Genomic DNA, 25,271 nt, shown 5'->3' on the forward strand with positions numbered 1-25,271 from the left:
CTATAATCACTGTAAATCATGAGATCAGGGAAAGAGATGCAAACATTAGCAGCATCCACGCTTCCCACTCTAAGCAGGTATTTACAGTTCCTCAGAGGGAGAGAGTATGTGAAAATCGTTAGATCCGGAACAGGAGGATACAGAATGTGTGGCTCACTGCCTCCATGAACAACTGCCTCCTTTGCCATGAGACCAGAAGAACTGAACGATGCCTGGCTACCACTACTGAACATTTTGGAGGATACAGAATGTGTGGCTAACTGCCTCCATGAACAACTGCCTCCTTTGCCATGGGACCAGAAGAACTGAATGACACCAGGCTACCGCTACTGAACATTTTGATCAAAGATTCTGCAGATGAATCCTGATTAAAAGGGGAAAAACTGCGGAACAGAATTTCAAACTCTCGTGGACTCCAGACTTTCTGGAGCCATGGAGGCTGGATGAACCCCTGAAACTACTGCCCTGGGATAATCTTTAAATCTTAAACCAAAAATATCCCATGCAGTCTTAAAACCAAACGATAGCTAAGCTTAACTAGTAAAAAAAGGTCTACCTTAAGCATTTTGCTCTTTTAAAGAACTACCTATATGGGATCAAACTGAGAACAACAACTCAAAAGATTAGCTAGGAACCTTAGGGGGCAGTGAGTTTATGTTAATGGAGGAGGAACAACTCAGAGAATGAGAGTGAGAATGGCTGCACAACCAATGTCACTGAATTGTATACGTAGAAACTGCTGTGTATATTCTCAACAATAAATAAAATTAAAAAAAAATTGTTATAGCGCTACAGGTGTCTGTTTATAAGAAATATCTATTGTGAAAATAATTCCAAGTGGGGGAAAACTGAATAAACCTTGTGTTTGCCACTTAGCATCTAGGATAAGTCACAGAAACAATCGGCTGCCTTCTGCACAGGCTGACACATGAGCCACTGCAGGCCTCCAAGCTTGCCTGCTGCACACCGGGTCCACCAGCTCCATGCATCTCATCATTACTTCACCCAAACAAAAGTAAATACTAACAACACCCTGCGGAAGGAAACGACATAGCTGGGCTTTGCTTCAAAATAAGCCAGGGGTGGGGTACAACCAGACCCCGTTGCTTTCAGATCAATTCCAACTCAGTGATCTCATGTGTGTCAGACTACAACTGTGCTCCACAAAGTTTTCAGTGGCTAATTTTCAGAAGTAGGTCACCAGGCCTTTCTTCTATGGCTCCTCTGGGAGGACTCAAACCTCCAAACTTTCGCTTAGCAGCCAAGTACATGAACCATTTATTTACGCCACCTAGGGTCTCCGGTGGGGGGCTATAAATGAAACAAGATCAGCATGTGCTAATTTTTGAATCTGGACGATAGGAAAATAGGACTCATTATTATCCTGCTTTTGTATTCTGTGCATTAAAAAAAAAAATTTTCCTGAGGAGGCAAGGGCTTAGCGTTATCATCTTATACATCTTCAGCAACCTTGTCAGGGTCACTCTATTCACGTGAGTCTGGACGGGTACCCAGGTGTAAGTGCCTAGGGCCAGCCTGCGTCCTGTCTGCACAGTACGCTGGTCTGAGGGCTGTGTACCCCAATCCTCAGGCTTCACTCCACACCCCAGCTCCATCCCACCACTAAGATCCCAGAAGGGGGTCCAGGCAGCCTCCCCTGGAGGAAGGTGGCTGGCCTCCCACACTCATTTCCTCGACCAGGCTCTCTCATACCCCAGTTTCCTGGCTGTTGTTTCTCTTCCTTTCTGTTCTGCACACCAGCTGAAAGACGATTAACCCTTGGCCATACACACTGCCAACTCTGCAAAACCTGTTAACACGTGTAGCGCCCTTCAATCATCAGGTTGGCTTGTTACAATTCTGGGTTCATGAACTCCATGATTTGAATCTGGAGATGCAAATGCATTATTGGGCCAGTGACTAGAGCTCCCCAAGAGCAAAGAACCGTTTTGAAAGGCTCTGAAGAAACAGAGATTTCCAGGACCCTCAGCACAGCGGCAGGGAGAGCTTCACTGTGGCTGCCAACGTCAGGATGAGCATCAGCAGTCGAGGCACAAGGCCAAGCACCACCAGAGCCGGGGGACAGCTAGTGTACAAGTGTCCACAGTGTCAGGCTGCCTGCGCCAGGCAGAACTCCACCACAGACCTGGCGGGGACAGGGATGGGGCCAGGGGACTGTCCTCACACACAGCACAGTACAGGTCTGGGAGGCCACACACCACAAGCCTGGGGCAGCCACAGCCCTCACATTAAGAGGGACCCACAAGAACCTCACCAAGTGTCAAGCATCACCCCGTTTCAGGGGTGTGACAGTTATGTGTCCACTTGACGAGGCTACGGTTCCCAGTGGTTTGGCCAAACACTAGTCTAGTCACTGTCATGGAACAGTTGTTAGCTGCGGTAAGGTCGGCCCTCACCTCGTGGTGACTCCATGCACAATGGCATCAGACGATTGTGATCTATAGTAGATCAGAAGTAGATCGTCAGGCCTTTCTTCCTAACCTGTCTTGGTCTGAAAGCTCTGCTGAAACTTGTTCAATATCACAGCAACATGCAGGCCTTGAGGTGCGCTGACAGGAACCAAGCCCAGGTCTCCCACATGGAGGCGAGAATTCTACCACTGTACCACCAACGCCTTCCGTGAAATAGTTACCAGCTGCAGTCAAGTTGACTTCGATTCATGGCAAACCCCGTGTGTGTCAGAGTAGAAATGTGCTCCGTAGATTTTCAGTGGCTGATTTTTCAGGAGACTACCAGGCCTTTCTGAGGGGCCTCTAGACAGACTCAAACCGCCTATCTTTTGCTTAGCAGCTGAGTGCTTAACCATTTGTGCTACCCAGGGATGTGCCATGGAACAGTTACACATGATTAAATCCGCTGGCCCTGGGTGAACAGATTACCTTCCGTAACGTAATGTTAGGATCTTGTATCTACTATAATCTAATGAAACGCAATCTCTCAATCAGTTGAGGTCATACCAATGTAAGGTGGACCTAATCCTAATCATTTGAGTTATATAAAGACCAGAATAGACACAGAGACACACATGCACTGGGGAAGACAGATGTCTTGTGAGAGTCATCTACACACCAAGAGCCAAGGAACGCCTAGGGCTGCCAACAAACCAGCAATCTCCACGGTCAAGACCCTGATTTAGACTTTTAGCCTCTGAAACTGTGAGAAAACAAATTTCTGTTCTTTAAAGCCACGCACTTACGGTATTTGTGCTACGGCAGCAAGACAAGGGGCAGTGGTGAGGTTGCTGGGGACAGGATGTCTGAGCACAGGAAAAGGCCTAGGGTGAAATGCAAAAGGCCAAGCCGTTTGCCCAGGGCAGAAAACCCCAAACACTTTGAGACAGGCCACCAGGAGATAATGCCCCGAAATCAAGGGTGAAAGGATGAGCAGTCTTATGCTCAAGAGCTCTAGTCCAGATGGGAAATGCCAAAACTGGCCTTAGAAGCAAAATGTGGCCTCATGGCCCCTCATCCTGTCCCTTCTTCTCTATCTGTCCCCCTCCCCTGCAGACACCAATACAGCACACTTGCTTAATGGTTTTAAAATCTTCTATGCCGATCACACCTCTTGCTCTCCTGCATGGGATCAACGCCTGCCTCTCCTGGAACCAATCCCACTGGAAAATACACGCATGCTATAAAATCTCCCTTAACCCCGTGGCCATCTCTAGTCAGTGCCCAATTCCTCTGCTCTTCTTTAGGGCAAGTGTCCTTGAAAGAACTACCACGAGTCCCACCTCTACCTCCTCACCTCACACTGGCTCCTCGGCCAACTCCAGCTGGATTTCCATCACCCCCAGAGCACAGGCTGCTGGAGTCGAGGTCACCAACAGCCTCCATTCTGTCAAAGCCAACAGCCACTTTCTGTCCTCACCTCTACCCAGATGCATCTGTTCACCTGGGATGCCCTGCACACCTGACAGGTGACTGCTCCCTTCTACTTGAAAGGCTTCCTCTTAGGCTCCACACCAGCTAAGGTTCCTGGCCTTCCTTCCACCTCAAGCCACTCTCTCTTGGCCTACTTTGGGGTATATGTTCCTCCTCAACCCAACCTCTAGTACCCCAGGGCTCAAGCTTCAGACCTCTCCTCTACCCAATCCAAGATGCCCGTCTCCTACGGTCTCATCCAGTCTACACCCTACACTGATGGTCGCCAAGACCTTCATCTCCAAGACAATCACTAACCCAGGACACCAACACCTCCCCAGAGCTGGCTGAGAGACAACTCAAACTTACCTCCTGCCTCAAGACTGCATCCTCTCACTCTGCAGAATCCTTCTGCAGTTGTAAATCAGATCATACTGCACATTGCTGCTGATGTCTCATTAGGGGATTCTGTGGCGGGGGTGGGAGTGGACAGGCACACATCTGGGCCAGAGCTTCAAGCCCTCCTGGACCCCCAAGGCTAGGTTAGTGGTCCTTCTTCCAGCTTTCAATCACCTTAGCTTTCCCCACCAGGGCACTCAATGGTCTACTTTATAACTGATTCATTGTGGTTCTGGGAGAGCAGGGCCATGTCAACCCTGCTCACCACCTTATTCCAGAGCCTTACGTGGGGCCTGGCAAAACATACGGGGAAACCAAGGAGTTACGGAACAGAAGACGTCCACTCACCCAGAAGACGATGTTGTAGCTGAATAGGAGGTACTTGTACCAGCAGCTGACCTCAGCGTTAGAGTATCTATAATAGTGCATCTTCTGAAAAGCAAAGAGACAAGGGAATGAGGAGATGCAGGGGCTGTTTTAAACCATTCCCTGGAGCCTGCTCCCTGAGGAAAGAGCCAAGGAGAGGCTCACACACAGACTCCAGAAATCTTGAAGTCTTTCCCCTTGTGTCCATTTAGTCCAAGCATAGGTTGACTATCAATGCCAGCTATAGGTTAGGCAAAAATCAGGTAAAGACAACTTCCTAAAAATGACTGAAAAAACAAGAGGGGGATTCTTAAAAGAATGGAGAATGTTTTCTAAGAAACAGGAATTCTGTTTGGAATCTTCCCAAATATTATCTCACAACCTGTTGATTGGGTATCGATTTCTCCACGTCACAGCTGAGGAATCTGGAGCCCCAAAAGGTTATATGCCTTGCCTAAGCTAAAAAAAAAAAAGGAAGGACAGAGCCCAGATACTGAACCAAACCCTGAATTCCACAGTTCACATTCTTCCACTACCTGGGGAAGAGCAGCCAGGAGTTGAGAGAGCCAACTGAAGCAATGGGGGCTTGACCATCCAAAGCCACGTTCAGAAAGAAGAGGCCTGAGCATCACCTAGCTGTGGCCATTAAACCAAAGTCAAAATTAAGGCTCCATATTCACTCATCTGACATTCTCTGAGAAAACCTTCCAAGCTCAGCCCTGGGCTGGATACACAGAGGGGAGGAAGGCCAAGCACTACCAACCAGTGCATTCAATTAGTGCCAACATCATTTACCTTAAAACACACACACAAGAATTTCAGGTTTCTCTAAGTAGGCAGAGAGCCGTGGTGGCTGAGTGGCTGAATTCTCGTCTTCTATACAAGAGATCCGGGTTCAACCCCTAGATAGTGCACCTCACAGAGCCATCACCCAACCGGCAGTGGAGGGCTGCATGTTGCCCTGATGTAGAACAGGTTTTGGCGGAGCCTTCAGACTAAGACGGACTAGGAAGATAAGCCTGGCAACCTACTTCCAAGTATCAGCCTATGGATCACAATGATCCAATCCAGGATCACCACCTCAACAGCAGCTAGCAACAACAAAATAGATGGATAAACTTTTCACAAAATGAATTACCATGCCTGCAGAGAAGAATCTCCAAAGGCTATTTGTGTGCACAGAAAACAACAGAGAAATTAAATTCCAAGCCCTCAAACTGTCTCAAGTCCAAGAACTTTTGAATGAAGCATTTACTTGGCAAATAAGAGGCATATGTATGTCAAAACATCAACTTCTCAAAACAAAGGGAAAAACCAAACCAAACCCAGTGCTGTCGAGTCGATTCCAACTCATAGCGACCCTATAGGACAGAGTAGAACCGCCCCAGAGTTTCCAAAGAGCGGCTGGTGGGTTCAAATTGCCGACCCTTTGGTTAGCAGCTATAGCACTTAACCACTACGCCACCAGGGTTTCTAAGCAAAGGGAAAAGGTAGAACTATTTAAAAGTGCTGAGACAGCTGTTATCAATCTGAGGGTAATTAAATATTCCAAGGATGCACAGGTATGCACATGCACACACTGAATAGGGCATTTGAGGCCAGTGTTAATCTCCTTCACTTCTGAGGCAAGAGGAAAAAAACCCAAACTAAAAAATTACCAGTATAAAACAAATACAAAAATTCCCATACAATTAAAAGTAACATCAAAATAAAACAGAAAGCACAAATGATAAGTTTTCTGCAGCTGCAGAAACTATGACAAGGGTAAATTCTACAACATATGAAGGTTCATACTTAACAAAACAAGACTCTAGTTTTACACAAAGGGACAAAGGCTATGGACAATATGCAGAAAAGGAAGAACAACATAGATAACATACAGGAAAATATTCAAATTTACTAGAAGTGGAAATTAAAGACAACCCAGAGGCACTAATTTGCTCTTTTTAACAAAACCACTATTACGTTGCTGGCAGGCCCACGGAACCCGGGCTAGTCCATCTGTTGTTTGGGAAAAAACAAGGCTGCAGACACTTAAAACCATAAAAGCGGTCATGCCCTTAATCCAATAAACTCATGACTAAGAATCTGCCTTAAGAAAATAAACCAATGGACAAAAGTAGAATATGCAGAGGTTATGCACTCAGCTGCCAAATGAAAGCCTGGCAGTTCGAACCCACCCTGTGGCTCCCTGGAAGAATGACCGGGTGATCTGCTCCCATAGAGGTAACAGCCTAGAAAACCCTATGGGGCAGTTCTACTGTGTCACACAGGGTCCCTATTAGTTAAAAATCAACTCAATGGCACAAAACAACAACATGAAACATGAACATTATGGCTTGCAATTATGGAACAATTTGTAAGCATGTGTTAAAGGCCCAAATGGTATATAAGAGCATGAAAATGGTTGTACGGGTGGTGGCTTAAAAGTAATTTCCAAAAGGTTTTCACAGACACACTTACTACTACCACCTTTGCATTACAAACACAAACTGATATCATCGCTGGTTGGGGTGCTGTGAGGAGTCATCACAAATAAGACTCCTCCCCTACTGCTGGACTGTACTAACCTTTAAGACTACTTTTTCCTTTATTTTTGTTAACTAAGAAATTAACACATGCTCAATTTTAAAATACTTACTTCAGAAGTGTAAAAAGTAAACAGGCAATGAGAAATCAGTAAACAATGGCTCAAACTGTTTGACCATGCACCCCTAGAGTATGGCCCCACACCCTTAGAATATGGCCCCAGATACCCTCTTAACTCAGTACTGAAGTTACTCCTGAGGTTCACCCATCAGCCAAAGATTAGACAGGTCTTACAGGGCCAACAATAACACTGGTGAGGGTCGTGCTTCATAGCTGAATCACATATATATACAAGACTAACAGGCAGACGAGTCCAAAGGCAAAGACAAGAAGGCAGGAAGAGACAGGAAAACTGGACGAATGGGAAAGTGAGTGTTGACACATCACAGGGTTGGCAACCAATGTCATAAAACAATCTATTAACCGTTTAATGAGAAACTGATTTGCTCTGTAAACTTTCACCTAAATCACAATAAAAAAAGAAGTTTGACCACAGCCCGCAGTAAGAAATACATTTAAAAAATCAACCCAGTGCACACACGCTTATGTGTATATAACCAAAATGGATGAACTGAAACAGTAAATACTTCCCTTTACGACATGCCACGAGTGCTACTTTTGGTGTTGCTTGAATTTCTACCGAAATTATACTACTGTAAAATGTGTGTTGAGATACAGAGCAACCCTAGCCAGACCTTCCCTTCCCAGAGGCACTTTAAACTTCTAGCTGACTCTTTTGATGTTTATACCTCAATTACCAATGAGAAATTACTCCACATAGTATGCCTGTATTACTATTCCCTGGGTTTTCAGTTGTAGGCATTACTCTCATTTCCGCCCTGGAAGACAAGGATTTAACTCTTTTTACCTCCTACCACCTCTTCTCCCAACCAACCAGGCACTTGTAGTTTGCCATCTTTCCACTGTGTAAGTAAAGGAAATTTGAAGTACCGCATATGATCTGAGATGGCCAATCTGAGGCCTGGGTGTGATTCCGTGGTCGCGGTTCCATTTTCACCCTGGAGGCAGCCATCTTCCAAGAGAGGAATGTCTGATAATGGTGCTAGAACTACACTGTGATCCCTCCCAGTCACATAGCCCTGTCATTGAGGCATTGTAACCAATCTAAGAGGCGTATACACTTTTAAGTCAATCGCCTTACAGAACTGGGCCCAGGGAGCTCTGCCTTAAAATGACTGTCTACCAATCAAGTAATGTCTTTCAATGATCTGTTCGTAAATACCAATCAAGTCACGTGTTTCATATTCATTTTTCTCCTATAAAACATCACTGCTGAGTGGCCATTTTGAAGTTCTGGATTCCACCGGACGGAGTCAAGTTTATTCCCAGCTTAAGCTATCTCTTTTCTTTCAATAAGTCTCTCAATTTTACACTAATCAAAGTACAGGTGTTTACTCTATGACATTTAGTGGTGTCATCCACAGGATTCTGAAGGGATATTATCTTCTGCATTCCCAAGAAGTCGCAGAACCATATCCTCCAATTCTCTGGGTTCGCCGGAGGTTAAGCCTCTCAGATCGAAGCCTCTGCTTATTGCAAAGTTGGCTCTTTGAGAGATTTATTGGCTATCTTCTTTACACTTTCCTTTTCTGTTTGTGTCCTGAGTGTCTCACTGGCTTCATTACCAAATTAAGTTTGGTGGCGTGGTCATCTCACGGCCAGTCTATTTTACTGAACTCTCTCTTCTTTCTGGTGCACTGTAAGGTTTTTTTTTTTTTTTTGTACGCATTTAGGTCTTTAATACTTGCATGTTTCTCCGTGAGATGGGGAATGCCACATCCAAAACTGAAGCAGGACACCCTAAGGAGGAGGACTCCTGCAGATGACATGATTAAGCATTATGGCTCCGGTCCGGTCTTGTATTTAAGCCGATGGCATGCACTTACCAAGAGAAATTTAAAGGATCAATGGCCATAATTTCAGCTAACTAAATTGAACTTTCTGTGCAGCAAATTAGAGGCTAAGTGTTTATGAATAAAATTAAAGCAGGAAACTTTCAAAACAAACTAAGCAAATCAAAGAATTACAGCGTCAGAGTTCTGTAACCTCTCTGACTACCCAGCAGCAGCCTCTATACCCTCCCTTTCCCCAAATGGTGAAGTCTCAAGTGTCAGTAGTCCAACCCCGGCCTCTCATGCCCTACTCCCTCCTTTCCCTCTGCCCCGCCCCCCAGCAATTACTTCCCTGTACCCCTCTCTACTTACCTACTCCCCGGAAGCCCCCTCTACTGAACTGCCATATTATCCCAAGGAACTTGTAGAAGTAAAACTCGTTTGTAAAATGCCTTTTAAAATTAAATATCTTGAAGAGTCTCAGAAGCCAGCACAGGTTACTTCTGCCCCTGGTCAAAAGCAGAACTTCACACTATCACGAAGGAATTTCCTAACCCTCAGGAAGATCCTCACAAATTCACTCAAGAATTTAGAATCCTGGCTGATACCTATGAACCTGGTCCAGCAGACTTGTATAATTTAATAAATTCACTGATAGGGCCACGTGATGCTCAAAGATGAATGGAAAAGACCTAATGGAAAACTCCCACAGATTCCCTAACCATCCGATCTAACGTTCATGGCATGGAATTAGTAGCACAGACCAGGGCTATTGTCACAAACCTTATGGAAGCTATCCCAAAGGTTTTCCCCCAAAAAATAGATTGAGCCAAGGTTCAGGGTTGTAAACAAAATAAAGATGAAAATGTTTATGATTATAGGAACCGTTTGACCAAAGTTTTTCAAGAACACTTTGGTTTAAAGCTAGAAGTGTCTGGATCCCATATTGCTTTCAATTCCCTTTTTTCCATGGCTTCCAACCAGAGCTTGCGGAGTTAGTAAAATGCCATAAATTTGGTTGGGAAAATGAAAACACTTCACCGTTGGCCATTCTCGCCTATAAGCTGCCTCAAACTCTTAAACAGCAGATTACGAAAGCTGAACAGAGAGCTAAAGCTAAACAAAATCAACTTATGGTCCTGCAAATACGGCAGTTGCAAACCCTGCCTCAGAATTTCTATACGTAGAACAGGTCCACCTGACATATGGCTAAGACAGGGCCCAGTAACTTCCTCCTCCTTTGTTACTACTGTAAGAAACTTGGACATTTTAAAAAGAAATGCTTAAAACTAAAAAATAAACTGAGCAGCCTAACATTAGATACACCCTGAAAGCAGATAAAATGAAGCAGCTCCAGGGACAAATCAGGGGCTTTTTCTATGGTACCATTGAACTCTCAGGGAGATACTACTATTTGAATAAACACAGAGCCATGTAAACTTTTAATTGACCTAGGTGCTACCTTATCATCGATAAAGCCCACAAATTTACAACAGCCCTTGCCCTGGAGTAATAAAACATCAAGAGTCATGGGGGTTACTAATCAAGAACAGATTTTAACCCATCCCCAGCCTGTTTCTGTCTCTCTAGGTCCTACAGAGGACATGCATTCATTATACTCAGCTTAGATACTCCAGTAGATTAGGAAGAGATCTGTTATCCAAATGGAATTGTCAATAAAATTTTAAGAAACAGGAGAAATGCTATTAGATTTACCTGAAGCCCATCAACAGACTCTACGATAGAAAACACTTTAGGTAAAGAGGCCTATTGCTATTTACAAGCACTGAGCTTACCACTACAAGAAAGTCATTCTCCTAGTGTATCCAATTCTATGGAATGTCTTTCTTCTGTACCTGAAAGCTTTTGGGCCACTACTTCTGATGTTGGTCAGGTCCTATTGGCTGAGCCAATTAGAATTCAAGTAGATACCTCTAAACTCTTACCTAAAATTTTTCAATATCCCTTAAAATGAGAAGCTAAGGAATGACTTTTTCCCATAATTCAAGACTTTTCGGCTAAAGACTTAATAATCCCTTGCACCAGTCCTTGCAATGCTCCAGGTTCCCCTGTTAAGAAACCCAATGATCAGGGCTGGAGATTTGTACAAGACTTTCATGCTATTAATCATATAGTAATTCCAAGATTTCCCACAGTTCCTAATCTTCACCTGCTCCTCTCTAAAGTGCTCCCTGAAGTGACTCACTTTATAGTGGTCGATCTTTGCAGTGGTTTTTTTAGTATTCCAGTCCATCTGGACAGTCAATATTTGTTTGCCTTCACTTGGGGGAACTAACAGTTTACCTGGACTGTCATGCCCCAAGATTCCACCAAGTCCCTCAGCTATTTTTCTCAGATTTTACACGCAGACTTACAGGCTTTACAGTTCACCAATTAAAAGATTCCCTCAAACCTCGATGGAAAGGACCTTATTTAGTTCTTCTCACTAAACTACAAGGAGGTAAGGCTTGGATTCATTTATCCCAGCCGAAGACTCCTGAATAGACTGTTGATCCTCATGAAGGTTTGAAATTAAAATTCAAATGTCGACAGGAAGAAAAGCAGATGACAACCGGACAGACTGCTTTCCCAAGGTCTTCAGACCTGACCTGAAACCGCCTATGCAGCCTGCAGTAAAAGTCGGGCTGGATGCCTTTTCTTTATCATTTGTTTAATTTTATATCTTCATATTATTAGCTATCACGCATGATTGTGGAATTATATCCTGGTAGTTTTGGTGATTATGCCAATTGGTATCTGTGAAATAAGTTGGTTAAATGAGTGCTTTAATTCTTTTGAATTTTTCTTAGTTACTGGCATCAAATTTTTAGTTGTGGATATTTCAATGATTTTAATGATCTAACTCATCTGTAGTGCTACCTTCTGACCATTATACTCAATTTTTGCTTACTTTATAACTTGCCATTGCTTTTGAAATAGTTTTTTGTTATAAACTTGAACTTTTAAGATGGAAAAGATTTAGCTGTAGAGGTACTAAGAGATTTTTTTTCCAGTTTTCCTAATTCTTTGTATTGTCACTGAACTCCAACTGTGGGGTATTATTCCTTGTTTTAATATTTTGTTCTTTCTCTGAAACCCCCTCCAAAATTTTTAACACCAATTTTAGAGAATAGTTTGTCATCAGTTATTGGTAGCAAAGTGGTTAAGTGCTCTATGGCTGCTAACCAAGAGGTCAGCAGTTCGAATCCCCAGGCGTTCCTTGGAAACTCTTTGGGGCAGTTCTTCTCTGGCCTGTAGGGTCGCTATGAGCCGGAATTGACTGGACAGCAGTTGCTGTCAATTTCAACTTACGGTGACGCTATGGGGCAGAGTGGAGCTGTCCTGTAGTGTTTCCAGGGAGTGCCTGGTGGATTTGAGCTGCCGACCTTTTGGTTGGCAGCTGCAGCCCTTGATCACTGCACCACCAGGGCTCTTTGTATGCTACAGCCTTTGTTTACTTCTTTTGAGTTGCATTTCTCCAGTATGACACCCTTCTTAAACTTACTACCGTTCATCACAAAGCACAGCTACCATTAATTCCTAGAATGAGAATGCCTTTGTTAAACTCATTCAGGTAGTTGTACAATGCACAAATCTGATTGAATGCTGGATCTGTCATCCTTTACCCAAAACTCTACATGAGAACTCAGATCCATTAGCTCCTCCCATTCTGAATTATGGCTTTGTTCCCCCATCTTCAATTTTAACATCACTTCCAGGTGAGCCATACATGTAGGACTGTGATATCCTCCTGAGGTATTAACTCAATCTCGAGTCCCATGTTTCAACCTGACCAGCTCAGAGTTACAGTGTTCCAAAACACCCTTGATTTCCCCTGCAGATTGTAAAAATGAGCCCTTGATTTCATATAACGCCCCCAGCCGCTTCCCCCACCCTACTCCAGATATTGGAACATGGCATTTTCAGGAAATTCAACAGTATATCTACAAGGGAAAAGTCTTTTTGTGTCCAAATATGGAATGGGCTGAGGTTAGAGTGACTGTTTGTAACAACTCCTTGACAGAGAATTGGCTTGAGCAGATGAATCAAACCATCCCTATCCCACGTAAAGACGTTAGGACTGGCATAATATGTGCCCCGTGCGCATATGTATTCTTATGTGGAGGATCAAGATACCCCACCTTTGATGGCCTGAATCCAAATAATGAGTTCTATACCTTGGCTTTATCCTGTATGGATAGCTGGAATAACAGGTCAATGTACCTTAAGCCATATGGGAATCCCTTTAGACATCCATTCTTATGAGAGTTTACACTGGACTCATCACTGGAAACTATTAGAAAGGAGAAGAGGCAGTCAAGAGATGAGCAAGGGAGAAATGGAAGGAACCCCTTAAAGGAACTGCCTGGTTTATAGTTTTTTGAGGATATTCCTCCCTTGGTACAGAGTGGGAGATTTAGAACATGCCCTCTGTAACATCTCCAGAGCCATGGAAGGAATAGCAAATGATGTTGTCAATGCTATGACTGCCCAAGAGAAATCAATGAACTCACTTCCCAAGTACTTACGGATCATCAAATTGCCCTAGATTTTCTGTTAGCCCAACAAGGAGGAGTTCTTGTTGCACCTGGATTAGTACCTTTGGAGAGGCAGATGGAACAAGATATTAAACAAATTCGCCAGAAGGCTACTTGGCTCCATATACCCCACCCTCAGAGCCCCCCCTCCTTTTTTTTTTTAAGATTTTTCAGCTGGCTACCCTCAGGCACTGGATCATGGATTAAGTCTATACTGTCAACTAGATTAATAATACTCATTGTCATTGCAATAATTGTAGAGGCTGTTAAATGTATGAAACTTTTGACAAGTGTCATCACCCAAAAGACCCATCTAATGCCCATGAAAAGAATAATGTACATTGACAGTACTTCTATTTCAGACAGATTCGAATCCACTCCTTGAATAAGCCATCAGGTTGTCAGGTTATTCCTCTAACGTGGCCTGCCCTGCACTAACCTTTAAATAATAAAACCATAAAAGCAAGAGGCTAAAGCTATGGCATGGTGAAGACATCAAACAGTGCTCAGCTACCCTTTTTACAATGTTCTGCTGCTATTTATAGTTCCAATCCCTGGTTGGTGCCCCTGCAAGAAGCAGCAGAAAATCAAATGATGTGTTGCATTTGGACAAACCTGCTGCAAAAGATTCTCTTGAGATGTTTAAAAAAAAAAATTATGTGAATATGTGTGTGTGTGTGTACCATCAGGAATGTCACGCTTAGGACTGTGGTGCTCTTGACACAGACTATGATATTTTCAGTTGCCTCATATGCATGTAACTGTTGGACAGTGAATAAGGAAGAACAAAGAATTGACACCATTGTATTAAGGTGCCAGCAAAGAATACTGAATATGCCATGGACTGCCAGAAGAGTGGACAAATCTGTCTTGAAAGAAGTACCAGGTAGGAGTTCGTTCTGTTGTGTATGGAGTTACTAATGAGTCGGAGCCAACTTGATGGCACCTAACAATAATAACTTCCCCACATGCATAGTACGCAAGGTCTTACAGATGTGTAAGTAAGCAGCCATCCAGGATAAACATGCTCAAAGTCCATGCAGAAGAAAGCCTTCTTTCAGAATAGTGGTTGGTGAACTGATCAAAGAATTTCTTTCAAACTCTTTGATCAAAAGGAGGGAATGTGTAAGGGAATTAAAGAAAATTTTAATATGACATGATCTGAAATGGCCAATTTGAGGACTGGCTGCGATTCCCTGTTTACGGTTTTGTTTTTACCCTGGAGGCAGCCATCTGTTGTACCAAGAGAGGAATGTCTGGTAATGGTGATGTAACTATACTGCAATCACTCCCTGTCACGTATCCATGTGACTGTTGCATTGTAACTCACCTAAGAAAGAGATGTATATACCCTTTTAAGCCAATCGCCTTACAGAATGGGGCACAGGAAGCCCTGCCTTAAAATGATCAACTACCAATCGAGTAATGCCTTTCAATGATCTAAGCCCATGATTACTAATCAAGTAATGTCTTTCAGTGATCTAAGTTTGCAAGTACCCATCAAGTAATGTGTTTCATATTCATTATTCTCCTATAAAATGTCACTGCTGAGTGTCCATTCTGAATTTCTGTATTCCACTGCATGGAGTTCTGTTTATTCCCAGCTCAAGCTGTCTCTTTTCTTTCAGTAAGTGTCTCAATCTTACACTAATCAGAGTACAGATGTTTATGACACTACTCATTGCCTTTATAGTTATGCTATAAAGCTAGGCTAGACTAATTTTCAGATTTTACATTATTAGGACCACATGTGCCACTCAGAGTGAGCCACGTAAACCAAGGTTACTTTTATTTTTCTATTGTTTATTTCTCTAAAAAAAAAGCAATTTCTTGTTTTCTCTGGAGTTAGTTTTATTTGTCTGTTTGCTTAATTTCCTATGAGCTTATCAATATTAAGCCCCAATATTGACACCAGCTATGTAAATCTTCTCTCAGTAAGTTCCTTCACATCAGATATTTTCTTTCGTCTTCCAGAAGAAATCAATCCTGGAGCCATCTGAGCTGTCTCAATCTGGACAGGTGTGCCTAGGATCTCTCCTTACCACTATCCCAGGAATTCCCTTTGCCTTTTTTGGAACACAGACTACAAGAGATTCCATCTTTCCTCACCTTTGTGGAGAAATCCTGCAGTACAGAAGGTAGGTTTTCAGATACTGTATGTCTGAAAACATCTTAATTCCACCCTCACTCTGGAATGAAAAGTTTGACTGTGTAGAATTCTTGGTTGGGAATTGATTTCATTGAGAATGATGAAGACATTGCTCCACCATCTTCTATGTTCTGGCAAGGTGAGAAGCCTGAAACCACCCCAATTCCTGCTCTTTGTACTGGACTTGTTTCTTTTCTGTAAACTTTAGCATCTTCCCTTTCTCCCAGGATAGTGAAATTTCAGAGTACTGGTCTAGGTCTTTCTTAATATCCACATGGTTGAATATTCATTGGGCATTTTCATATGGAAACCAACATCCTTGTGTCTAGGAAAATTTTTCTTGATGATTTCCCACCTTCATTTCTTTCTGATCTCTATTTCTGCAACTCCTGTTAGTAAATGTAGACATCTTACAAAAAAACCAGCTGCCATCAAGCCAACTTCATTTCATGGTGACGTCACATGTATCAGAGTAAAACTGTGTTTCACAGAGTTTTCAATGTCTAAGTTTTTAGAAGTAGAGGGCAGGTTTTTCTCCTAAGGATCCTCTCTCTGGATGGACTCAAACCACCAACCTTTCGGTCAACAGCCAAGTGCTTAACCATTTGCACCACCCAGGGACTTGTGGAAACCCTGACTGACCCCTCTAATTTTCTTACCTTCTCTGCCTTATTATTCGTCTCTTCATCTTTTTGTTGTATTATCTGGAAGGCTTCCTCAACTTTATCTTCTAATACTTCTAATCATATTTTCACCTCTGCTCTTATTTATTTTTATTATTATTATTTTCAAAATGTTCCTTTTTTAATAGTATCCTGTTCTTAGTTCATGGATACAGTATTTGTCTTATCTATGTGTGGAAATATTTAATTTTTTCAAATGTTATTCTTCTGAATAGACTTGTTTCTTTCAAGTTGTTTTTCTATTTGTTTTGCTTTCATGTTAGAAACTTTCTTCAGATATCTGGTAATCCTTGGTCATCTGCTCATGATTAAGCATGAATGACTAAAGAATTAACTGAAAGCTCTGAATCCCTGGGTGAGCTTCACAATGGTGAGCTTCTGTCTAGGGTGACCTGGCTGGGCCATTTCACAGGAAATCCCTGTTATCTGTGCCTTTATTTACTTTCTTTTAGGCTAGTCAGATTTTCTAGGGAGGTCCCTTTTTATCTCCTGCGTAGAAGGCACAGGCCTAGCTGCCAGTGATATAGGAGCAAAATGGGGGGAGAATAGGCAATGCAAGTGGGCTCAATATTTACCCACAACCCCAAACCTGCTGGGCTTTAGGAGCCAGGGGGGTCTCCCTGTTAATCTGCTGAGAGGAGAGACTTCTGCACCTCAGGGCTGCCACAGGGAAAGGAGCAGACACAGGATGGATGTGGGTCAGAGATGGGTGGGGTGGGGTGGGGTGGGAGGGTTCAGCAGGAGAAATGCAGAGCCTGTGATGGAGGTCACCTTACCCAGAGATTTTCAAAATTACTATTTTTATTATTTTTTTAAGGTACAGGAGTCTTTGTTCAGAGAAACTTGGACCCAGAAACCCAGGGTGGAGGAGGGCAGAGTGGGTCACCTTTCTCTTCAGGTGGCTGGGGGAGGGACTGTGGGGGGAGGGACAGCTCCCTGGGGTGCACACCCGAAAATGATGGGCCTGGTGGGACGCCGAACTCCACAGAACATCAGAATCACTTGAGAACCTTTTCCAAAACTACAAGACCAGTTCCACAGGATTGTGGTGGGCCTGGAAATGCATAGCTTTAAAAGCTGCCCTTCGTGGGCCAAATGTGAAACAACTGAACATGAAAATAAATAATGCTAATGGATTGTAACCCATTAAATAAAATAAAAATCCATGAGTCCATTTAATGGATATAAATAAATGAGTAAACAAATGTGGGAGCAGGGAATGCTCTTCTTTACAGCAGGACACCAAGCGAGAAGTGTGGAAGGACTTAGGGAACTAGAAAATCACTAGTTTGCAACCATCACAGAAATAAGTGATTCTGGCAAGAACCAGCATGAGTCCTAAAATTAGTGGGTGAAAGGCTGATGAGAAGCAGCATATGTACATGGTCTTAAAGTGTCTCCCCATGGGATTCTTGTTAATTATGAAGAGCATATGAGTAACTCAGCAGACACCAAGCAGGTAGCACCTTAATCAAGTGACCATCATCACTGTTTACGTACAAGGTCGATGTCCCAGTCATGAAATCAAACGAGCATCACGCCAAGGAGGACAGATCACTTCCGTGGGATTCCTGTCAAAAATGCATAACCTGACTCTAACCACGAGGAAAGAGCAAACAATCCGTTGCCTTAAGAGTCAATTCTGACTCATAGCGCCCCTGTAAGACTGAGCAGAACTGCCTCATAGGGTTTCCAAGGCTGTAATCTCTAAGGGTACAGACTGCCACATCTTTCTCCCACGGAGCTGCTGGTGGGTTCAAACCACCAACCTTTCAGTTAGCGGCTGAGCTCCTAAACACTGCACCACCAGAGCTCCTTATATTAAGGTAGATTCTACAAATGACTGGCCTCAAGTCAAAACATAGTTTGTGAACATTTTCCTTAAGAAACAAACAAACAAACAAAATGAGCAAACATTCAAGCAACAAACAAACCTTGGGCCCAAACCAGGATTTCAAACCTGGTTCAAAGCCCTGGCCCAAAAAGACCCTCAAAATGAGCGGCACCAAATAAGGCAGGGCCTGGTCACCCACAGCCATATTGCTGACTCTCAAAACACAGGGTGATTACGCTGACTGAGATAGGCCAGACATTGTATGATCCCACTTACATGAAATACCTAGAACTGGCAAAGTCAGAGACAAGTTTACCAGTGATTACCAGAGTTGGGGAGGCAGGGGGGAGGGGTAGGATGGCAGAGATAGGTAGTCATTGCTGAAGGATACTGAGTTTCTGTTCGGGCTGATGAAAAAAATTTTTTTGTTTTTTAAATAATTTTTTTGTGTTTTCAGTGAAGGTTTACACAGCCGTTCAGGTTCCCATTCAAAAATTTCTACTCAAGTTGTTCAGTGGCATTGGTAACATTCTTCACATGGTGAACGTTCTACATTCTCATTATTTCCACTGTGGTTGTTCCGTTTGCATTATATAGTTTCCCTGCCCCCTTACATTCTCATCTTTAACGCAGCGGTTGATTGTTTGGTCTCATATAGGTAATTTTTTAAAGGAGCCCAGTACTAGGTGCAATAGTCATTATTTTCTGAGTCAGTATGTTACTCTGCTACAAGGTAACCTCAGGGGTTAGTTTAGGTCCAAGGTTTGAAGACTATCTCAGGGCAATAGTCTCCAGGAGTTCTCCAGTCTCAACCAGTCCAGTAAGTCTGAGTTCTTTGTTTTTGTTTTTTTAAGAAATCTGTGGTTCTGTTCCACATTTTTCTCACAGTCTATCAGGGGCTGATTTAAAAAAAAAAATTGAAAGTAGATAGCGGTGATAGTCATACAACACAGTGAGTTTAACTACTGTCACTGAATTGTACACTTAAAATTGTTAAATGGCAAATTTAACATTACATACATTTTACCAGGTGCTGAGGGACAAGCTGCCTTCCCACAAGAGGATGGGCCCACGCTGCTGCAGTACATGGCATCCCACACCCTGACCATCACAAAGGCCTGCTTTTGAAAACCTAAGTCCACATGAGATGCCTATACATGGTACCTAGGTAAACACACAGAAAAGCATCATCCTCGGCCAGCAGCACACGGAAAGTGGAAAAGCCTGGCCCACCTTACAGTGACACCGCAGATGTGAACAAGACCCTAGGAAGTCAGATCCAGGGAGGACTAGGCTGGGCTGTGTGCACTCTGAAGGCTGAAGATGATGGTATGCACTCAGGCAGCGAGTCCCCCAGGGGAAAGGCTCTGCTGTGGGTGTGGGATAGGGAAGAAACAGGGACTGAGCCCTTAGGCAAGGAGCTCTGCAACTTGCAACTTACTTACAATGCCTGTGTGTTTGGCTAATGACAAAAAACCCCCACCCTGGAATGTGTGATAAGGAAAGAACAAACAATGTACTCCCTTGTAAGATGTTTTTTCAGAAGGACTGGCTCAAAATGGTCCCTGCAGCATGCCTACACATCTGCAAGGTGACCGATGGATGACTTCTGCCCAAGACAGTAATTGAACCCACACCACAGGAGGGACTGCACAGGTGCAACACCCCATAATAAGTGCTGCCAACCTTCCCAGAAGCCTTTGTCACAGACTCCATCTTACTGGCAGAGTGCACACACAGGTAAGGAACTAAATAGTCACATCGAACTGAACTGCTTATACCAAAAAAAGCATTATCTGAAATCCTAGCTGCTGATTCGCTATTACCCCACTTCCTTTTCTTAGCGAATAATAAAAGCTTGAGACAAAGACTTGTGCAAGGGAGTAGTAGCCTGCTAGAGTGCTATACACTGGGCTGCTGCCCCACTGTGCAGTGCTTTCATTTTCTAATAAAGGTTTTCCTTTCAAAAGTCAGCCAAGTCTCCGTAAGTAATTCTTTTCTTGTGGGTAAGACAATGACTCACTTTTTGAGGTCCGTGGTTCTCAGACTGTAACATCTCTGGTGACTCTGGTGGGATTCTTCAACAACGCCTGAGACCACAGCCCAGGGGGACAACGGAAGGGCCATCTCACCAAAGGGACAGGCAAACAGCCACCGGACTGTTTGACTCCTAGCCTTCTCCATAGGTGAATGACAACTCCGACTTCCATACAGTTTGGGGCCTGAAGAAGGCTTTTGTCTTTCCTTTTTACTTCTCTTCTCTTTCCTTTCCACTCCTATCTTGGGCGCTAGACCCTCTTCAGGATTTCGAATCTGGTAAGTCCAAGATGCAGGTGTGGTAGTGTCAGACCTGTTTCGGTTTATCTATCAGTTTGGGGGCCAGGCCTAAACACCCACTTTGGTTAAGTCCTAGGGAAAAGTCCCGTAACTCCTAGGCACTGGACTGTCCTCAGCCTGGAGGGCAGAATTTGTTCTGTTGAGTCCTAGGGAAAAGTCCCGTAACCCCTAGGTGCTGGACTGTCCTCAGCCTGGAGGGCAGAATTTGTTCTGTTGAGTCCTAGGGAAAAGTCCCGTAACTCCTAGGTGCTGGACTGTCCTCAGCCTGGAGGGCAGAATCTGGAATTTCTGGTCAGCTGGCAGTACACTCCTGATGGGAACTACAGCCCATCCCTTCTCTCCTTTTCCTCTCAAGTTGGCATTTTGCCCAGCCACTTGTTTTAGAGTTTGGGCAGGCACATGAGTGTGTGGCAGCTGTTGTTTTTGTGTCTGGATGTTGTCTGTCTCTGTTTAGTACACCCTGGTTCTGGGGAGTGAATGTAGACATCTATCTTTCTGTTTAGATTGGGAGATTGAAGCCCCATCTGGTATTGGGGATAAGAGGTATTTGGAGGATCGAAGTGGAGACTGAGATATTCCTAGCAATTCACTAAGATCACCCTCGTTCCCCCTTTCCCTTTCTGACTTGTCTGGTCCGAGCACTCTCTGTTCGTCTTACGTGTGACTGGGCTTGTGTGGGAGGTTGAGACTGCAAGATTATCTCAGTCGCCTGTCTGTGTCTTATGTGTAATTTATGTGTGATACACAGAGATTAATTGATGAAAAGAAATTCAGGTTAAATTAGAACATACTTATAGAGACTCCTGAGAATTTATCAATTGGGCTGTTTACCGAGCAACTCGTCATCCTTTGCTCTAGGTGGTTTAAAGAAAAAAGATAATTTTGTCTTAAAGCAAAAGTAACAATTCTAGAACAGTAGAAGGGTAATTAGCTATCTTTTTACCTTTCGAAAACGTCTGTCTGACTAAAGTTTAATGGTTCTCTCATTAAAATACGATTCCTGAGTTGGAAACCAAGCCACATGGCTTTAGGGAAAAAGAAAAAGCTAACGTTTTTATTTTAGGACCTTTGGTTAAATAACTAAAGTATTGTTTCTTGGTAAACTTATGATAAACTTCTGACAAGTTTGAAAGCCACAAAAATTTTTTATAAAGAAAGAGTGCTAAAAAGGTTTATTTAACTTGATATAAATTACATGGGACATGTTGTTAAAATTAAGAGAAGTGCCTGATTCTCTTTGAGTTAAAATTTATATGTTAATATTTTCTTTTCTGTCTTTGCCTAATATTAGGCAGCAAATGCATAATATTATATCCTAATTTTAGTATTTTTTTAGTGCTAACTTGGTTGAAACTTTTTTTTTTTTAATCTAGCACCATCAAAGCCAAGGGATTAATTGAAGAATTCGCATCATTTACCTATCAAGTTATTTTTATTACTATTCGGGTATTTAGAGACTTGATAATCTTGGTGTATTAGCATATCCTGACTATATGGTATTATATCTCAAGATTATTATGTGTTACACCTGAAGTTTTTTAAAAATATAGTTAGTGGTTATATTTAGAAATATTTTTATCTAAAGCTTTTTAACTGATTTTATTTGGCCTTTACACTATGCTTGTAATTAATTGCTATCAGGTCTTTCACTATTAAGAGTTATGTTTATAAATTAACCATGGCCATATTAAGTTTTGTCATCTACGGGTAATTTTTTTTCTTTGCTGAGTTTCTGAAAACATTTGACCAGAATATCTCAACTTTTAAAAAAAGATAGACTATGCTGGACCTACGACAGGGACTGTGACTGGACTCAATCAGGATTTCCAGAGCTCTTAATACGGATGCTGGTGGTTTTGCATACTGCAGCTGATCCAGAATCACTTGGAACAGAAATTAACTACACAAGACTGAGTCAACGAAACGACACTGGGGGTTTCATGTGAGAACACTGCCGATGTTTTAGTCTTTCTTTCTGGAAATATGAAATGTTTTAAGGTCCTACTTTCTAGATATTAAAAAACCATTTCCTCTTTTCTCCTAAATTATCTAACTAGTGGGTTTAGATATTTTAACTCTTGAATTAAAAGTTCCTGTTGACAAACTTAACAAAGTTAGAAATATCACCAGAAAGTGTCTGAAATTTGAGCTATGATTTTACAAGTTAGACCAACATTAGATTTCCTATCCTCTCAAGGACAGTCTGTCCCTCAATAGATTAATGTTGCTGTATTTATATTAATATACAACCTAAAGTCTGAGAGAACATAGTTGCTGCTGAAGCACATGAAAAACACTTACTGATGCTGTTTATGCATAAACAAACACCTCATGAGATTGATTTCCTTGGTTCAAAGACCTCAGGGTCATGGTTACATTGGTTATTTCAGACAATTGGCCTAATATTATTGTTAGTGTTTCTGTTCTACCTCCTGATTTGCTATATGGCCCTGAGATCTTAGAAACCAAATAGTGGCCAATTACTATTTATTGAGCTCTTTTTTGATCAAAGATTCTATAACGAGATCATGATTCAAAAGAGGGAACCATGAGAGAGTTGTACATAATTCTCCTCGAATCCAAATTTCTGGTTTTCACAGAGGTTGGGGCAACCTACATAGGCCATCAACTTTGGGTGTCCTTTTGAACCTTAAGCTTTGAGAAAAAACTGATTTCTGAAGCCACTTTGAGTCAAACAATTGTCCAGATAAACTAGCAAGATTATTTTTGCTCTGGGCATTGTGCTTTTTTTTTTTGAAGGATTCAGTCTGTTTTGAGAAACTGACTCCAAAGATTAGATGGAGAGTTATGTTTAGCGTAAATCAGTAATCATTTAATCAGTCTTCAAGACAATGTTGTATGAAATACCTGTCTAATGTTTGTAATCAAACTCTCACCCTCTTGCTATACAGAAAATTATGTACCTTAACTAAGGTTCTCAGAAGAGATTGATCTCATGGGTCAGACTCCATGTTGTCTTAGACTCCACTTCTGCTTCTGAGAAGGTGACCCATGACTCTTAATAGGTAAACCAAAGAGGCGCAGCTTGCCCTCAGGGAGGACACTTAGTATGTTTTAGACAGATTAACTAGAAGACCTCCAACAGGAGAAGTCCATCCTGTACTATCTTGCTAATCATGAATTCTCTAATGAAAACGCAGTTGTCACATGTAAGTTTTTCTATATTTTCTGTTTTCTGTAAACAAACTTTGTGTGTTCCTTCTAGATATGTTCTTATGTGATATATCCACCTATACTAGTTTAAATGATCCTTTTTTGACTAATAGTAAATTTATGGGGACAATTTCTTTAGATTCCCGATAAATGTGTGGACAATAAACTTTGAAAGCTTTAGGATTATCTTTAAATATCCATAGTAAATATTGGAAGGATAATGTTAAATTTGTTACCCACTGTTTTTTTTTTTTTTTTTTTTTTGTAAAACAAGAGTCAGAAGAAAGGCCATTTAGTTCAACACTCAAGGTATGGTTGTTAACTTTAATTCTTTATGGTATATTTGAATTGGAAAAATCTTTAAGAAACTTATCAATCACTATGGGACTAGAGACACAATCTGGGTTCCTGTGCCATTTTCAGTCTCAAACTTAAACCAGTGCAAAGAAAAGTTAGGGAGTGTATCAGAACAGCCTGAGAGGTTTACGGATGAGTTCATGAAACTCAGCTTAAATTTTAATTTGACCTGGGGAGATGTGATGGTCATTTTAACTCACCGCTGTAGTACAGATGAGAAGACTAGGATCCCTGCTAAGGCGAGAGAATAGGCAAACGATGCTAACCACCCACAACCAACACATGGTATTTCCAGACTGGGAGGGGAAGCAGTCCCCAATGCAGAGCCAAATTGGGGTTACAATGGGAATGGTAAAGAAAGAGCCAGACATTTAGTTACATATGTCATAAGAGGGACTCAGAAGAGTATAGCCAAGCCTGTTAATTATGATAGGGTGAAAAAATTACCCAGACGGCAGAGGAGAACCCAGCGGCCTTCCTCACCAGGCTGACTGGGGGTTTTAGGAAATATACTAACACTGACCCTCAGGGCCCAGAAGGAAAGACTTTACTAGCTATGCATTTTATTATCCAGTCTGCAGCAGATATTAGCAGGAAGCTGCAAAAGATAGAGGCAGGACCCCAGACTCCACTCTCATGACAGGTCAAGGAAGGCTTTAAGGTCTTTAATAACAGAGATCTGGCAGCAGAGGATAAAATGAAGAAGGAGGCCCGGTTGTTGACAGTAGCACTTCAGGGCCTACCTTGAGGTAACCCTGCAGGATCCCGAAGACCAAGACCTCCACGAGAATTTCCCATCGGCCAGTGAGTACCGAGCCAGACGGACGTGGGTATTGCAAGAAGAGAGGCCACTGGAGCATCCTGAAACAGGGTACCCAGCTGACTTCCCCCAGAGGCCAGTCCAGGCGGGCCCACCACACCTGATGTCCCTCTCCTTGGAGGAGGAAGAGTGGCTCTATTGACGAGGCCCAGAGGTCTGCTCATCTCCTGGCCAGAAGGCCATCGATATTTCTGCAGCAGAGCCTTGGGTTACTCTCGACGTGGGAGGTAAAGAGACTGAATTTTTGCCAAGCACGAAAGCTGCCTTCTCTGTTTTAACCCAAAATCC

General features: G+C 42.6%; 1 protein-coding gene across 1 annotated transcript in view; it reads right to left on the reverse strand.

Annotated features, from left to right (window-relative positions):
- TSPAN14 (tetraspanin 14) overlaps positions 1-25,271 on the reverse strand; it is an 89,029-nt gene that overhangs the window by 40,969 nt on the left and 22,789 nt on the right. The window contains exon 2 of the mRNA XM_049894726.1: positions 4,632-4,715. Coding sequence (XP_049750683.1) covers positions 4,632-4,712 — 81 coding nt within the window. The 5' untranslated portion in view covers positions 4,713-4,715. The remainder of the gene's footprint in view (positions 1-4,631; positions 4,716-25,271) is intronic.

The sequence above is a fragment of the Elephas maximus genome, chromosome 8 (genome assembly GCF_024166365.1).
Source record: "Elephas maximus indicus isolate mEleMax1 chromosome 8, mEleMax1 primary haplotype, whole genome shotgun sequence".
NCBI classification, from domain to species: domain Eukaryota; kingdom Metazoa; phylum Chordata; class Mammalia; order Proboscidea; family Elephantidae; genus Elephas; species Elephas maximus.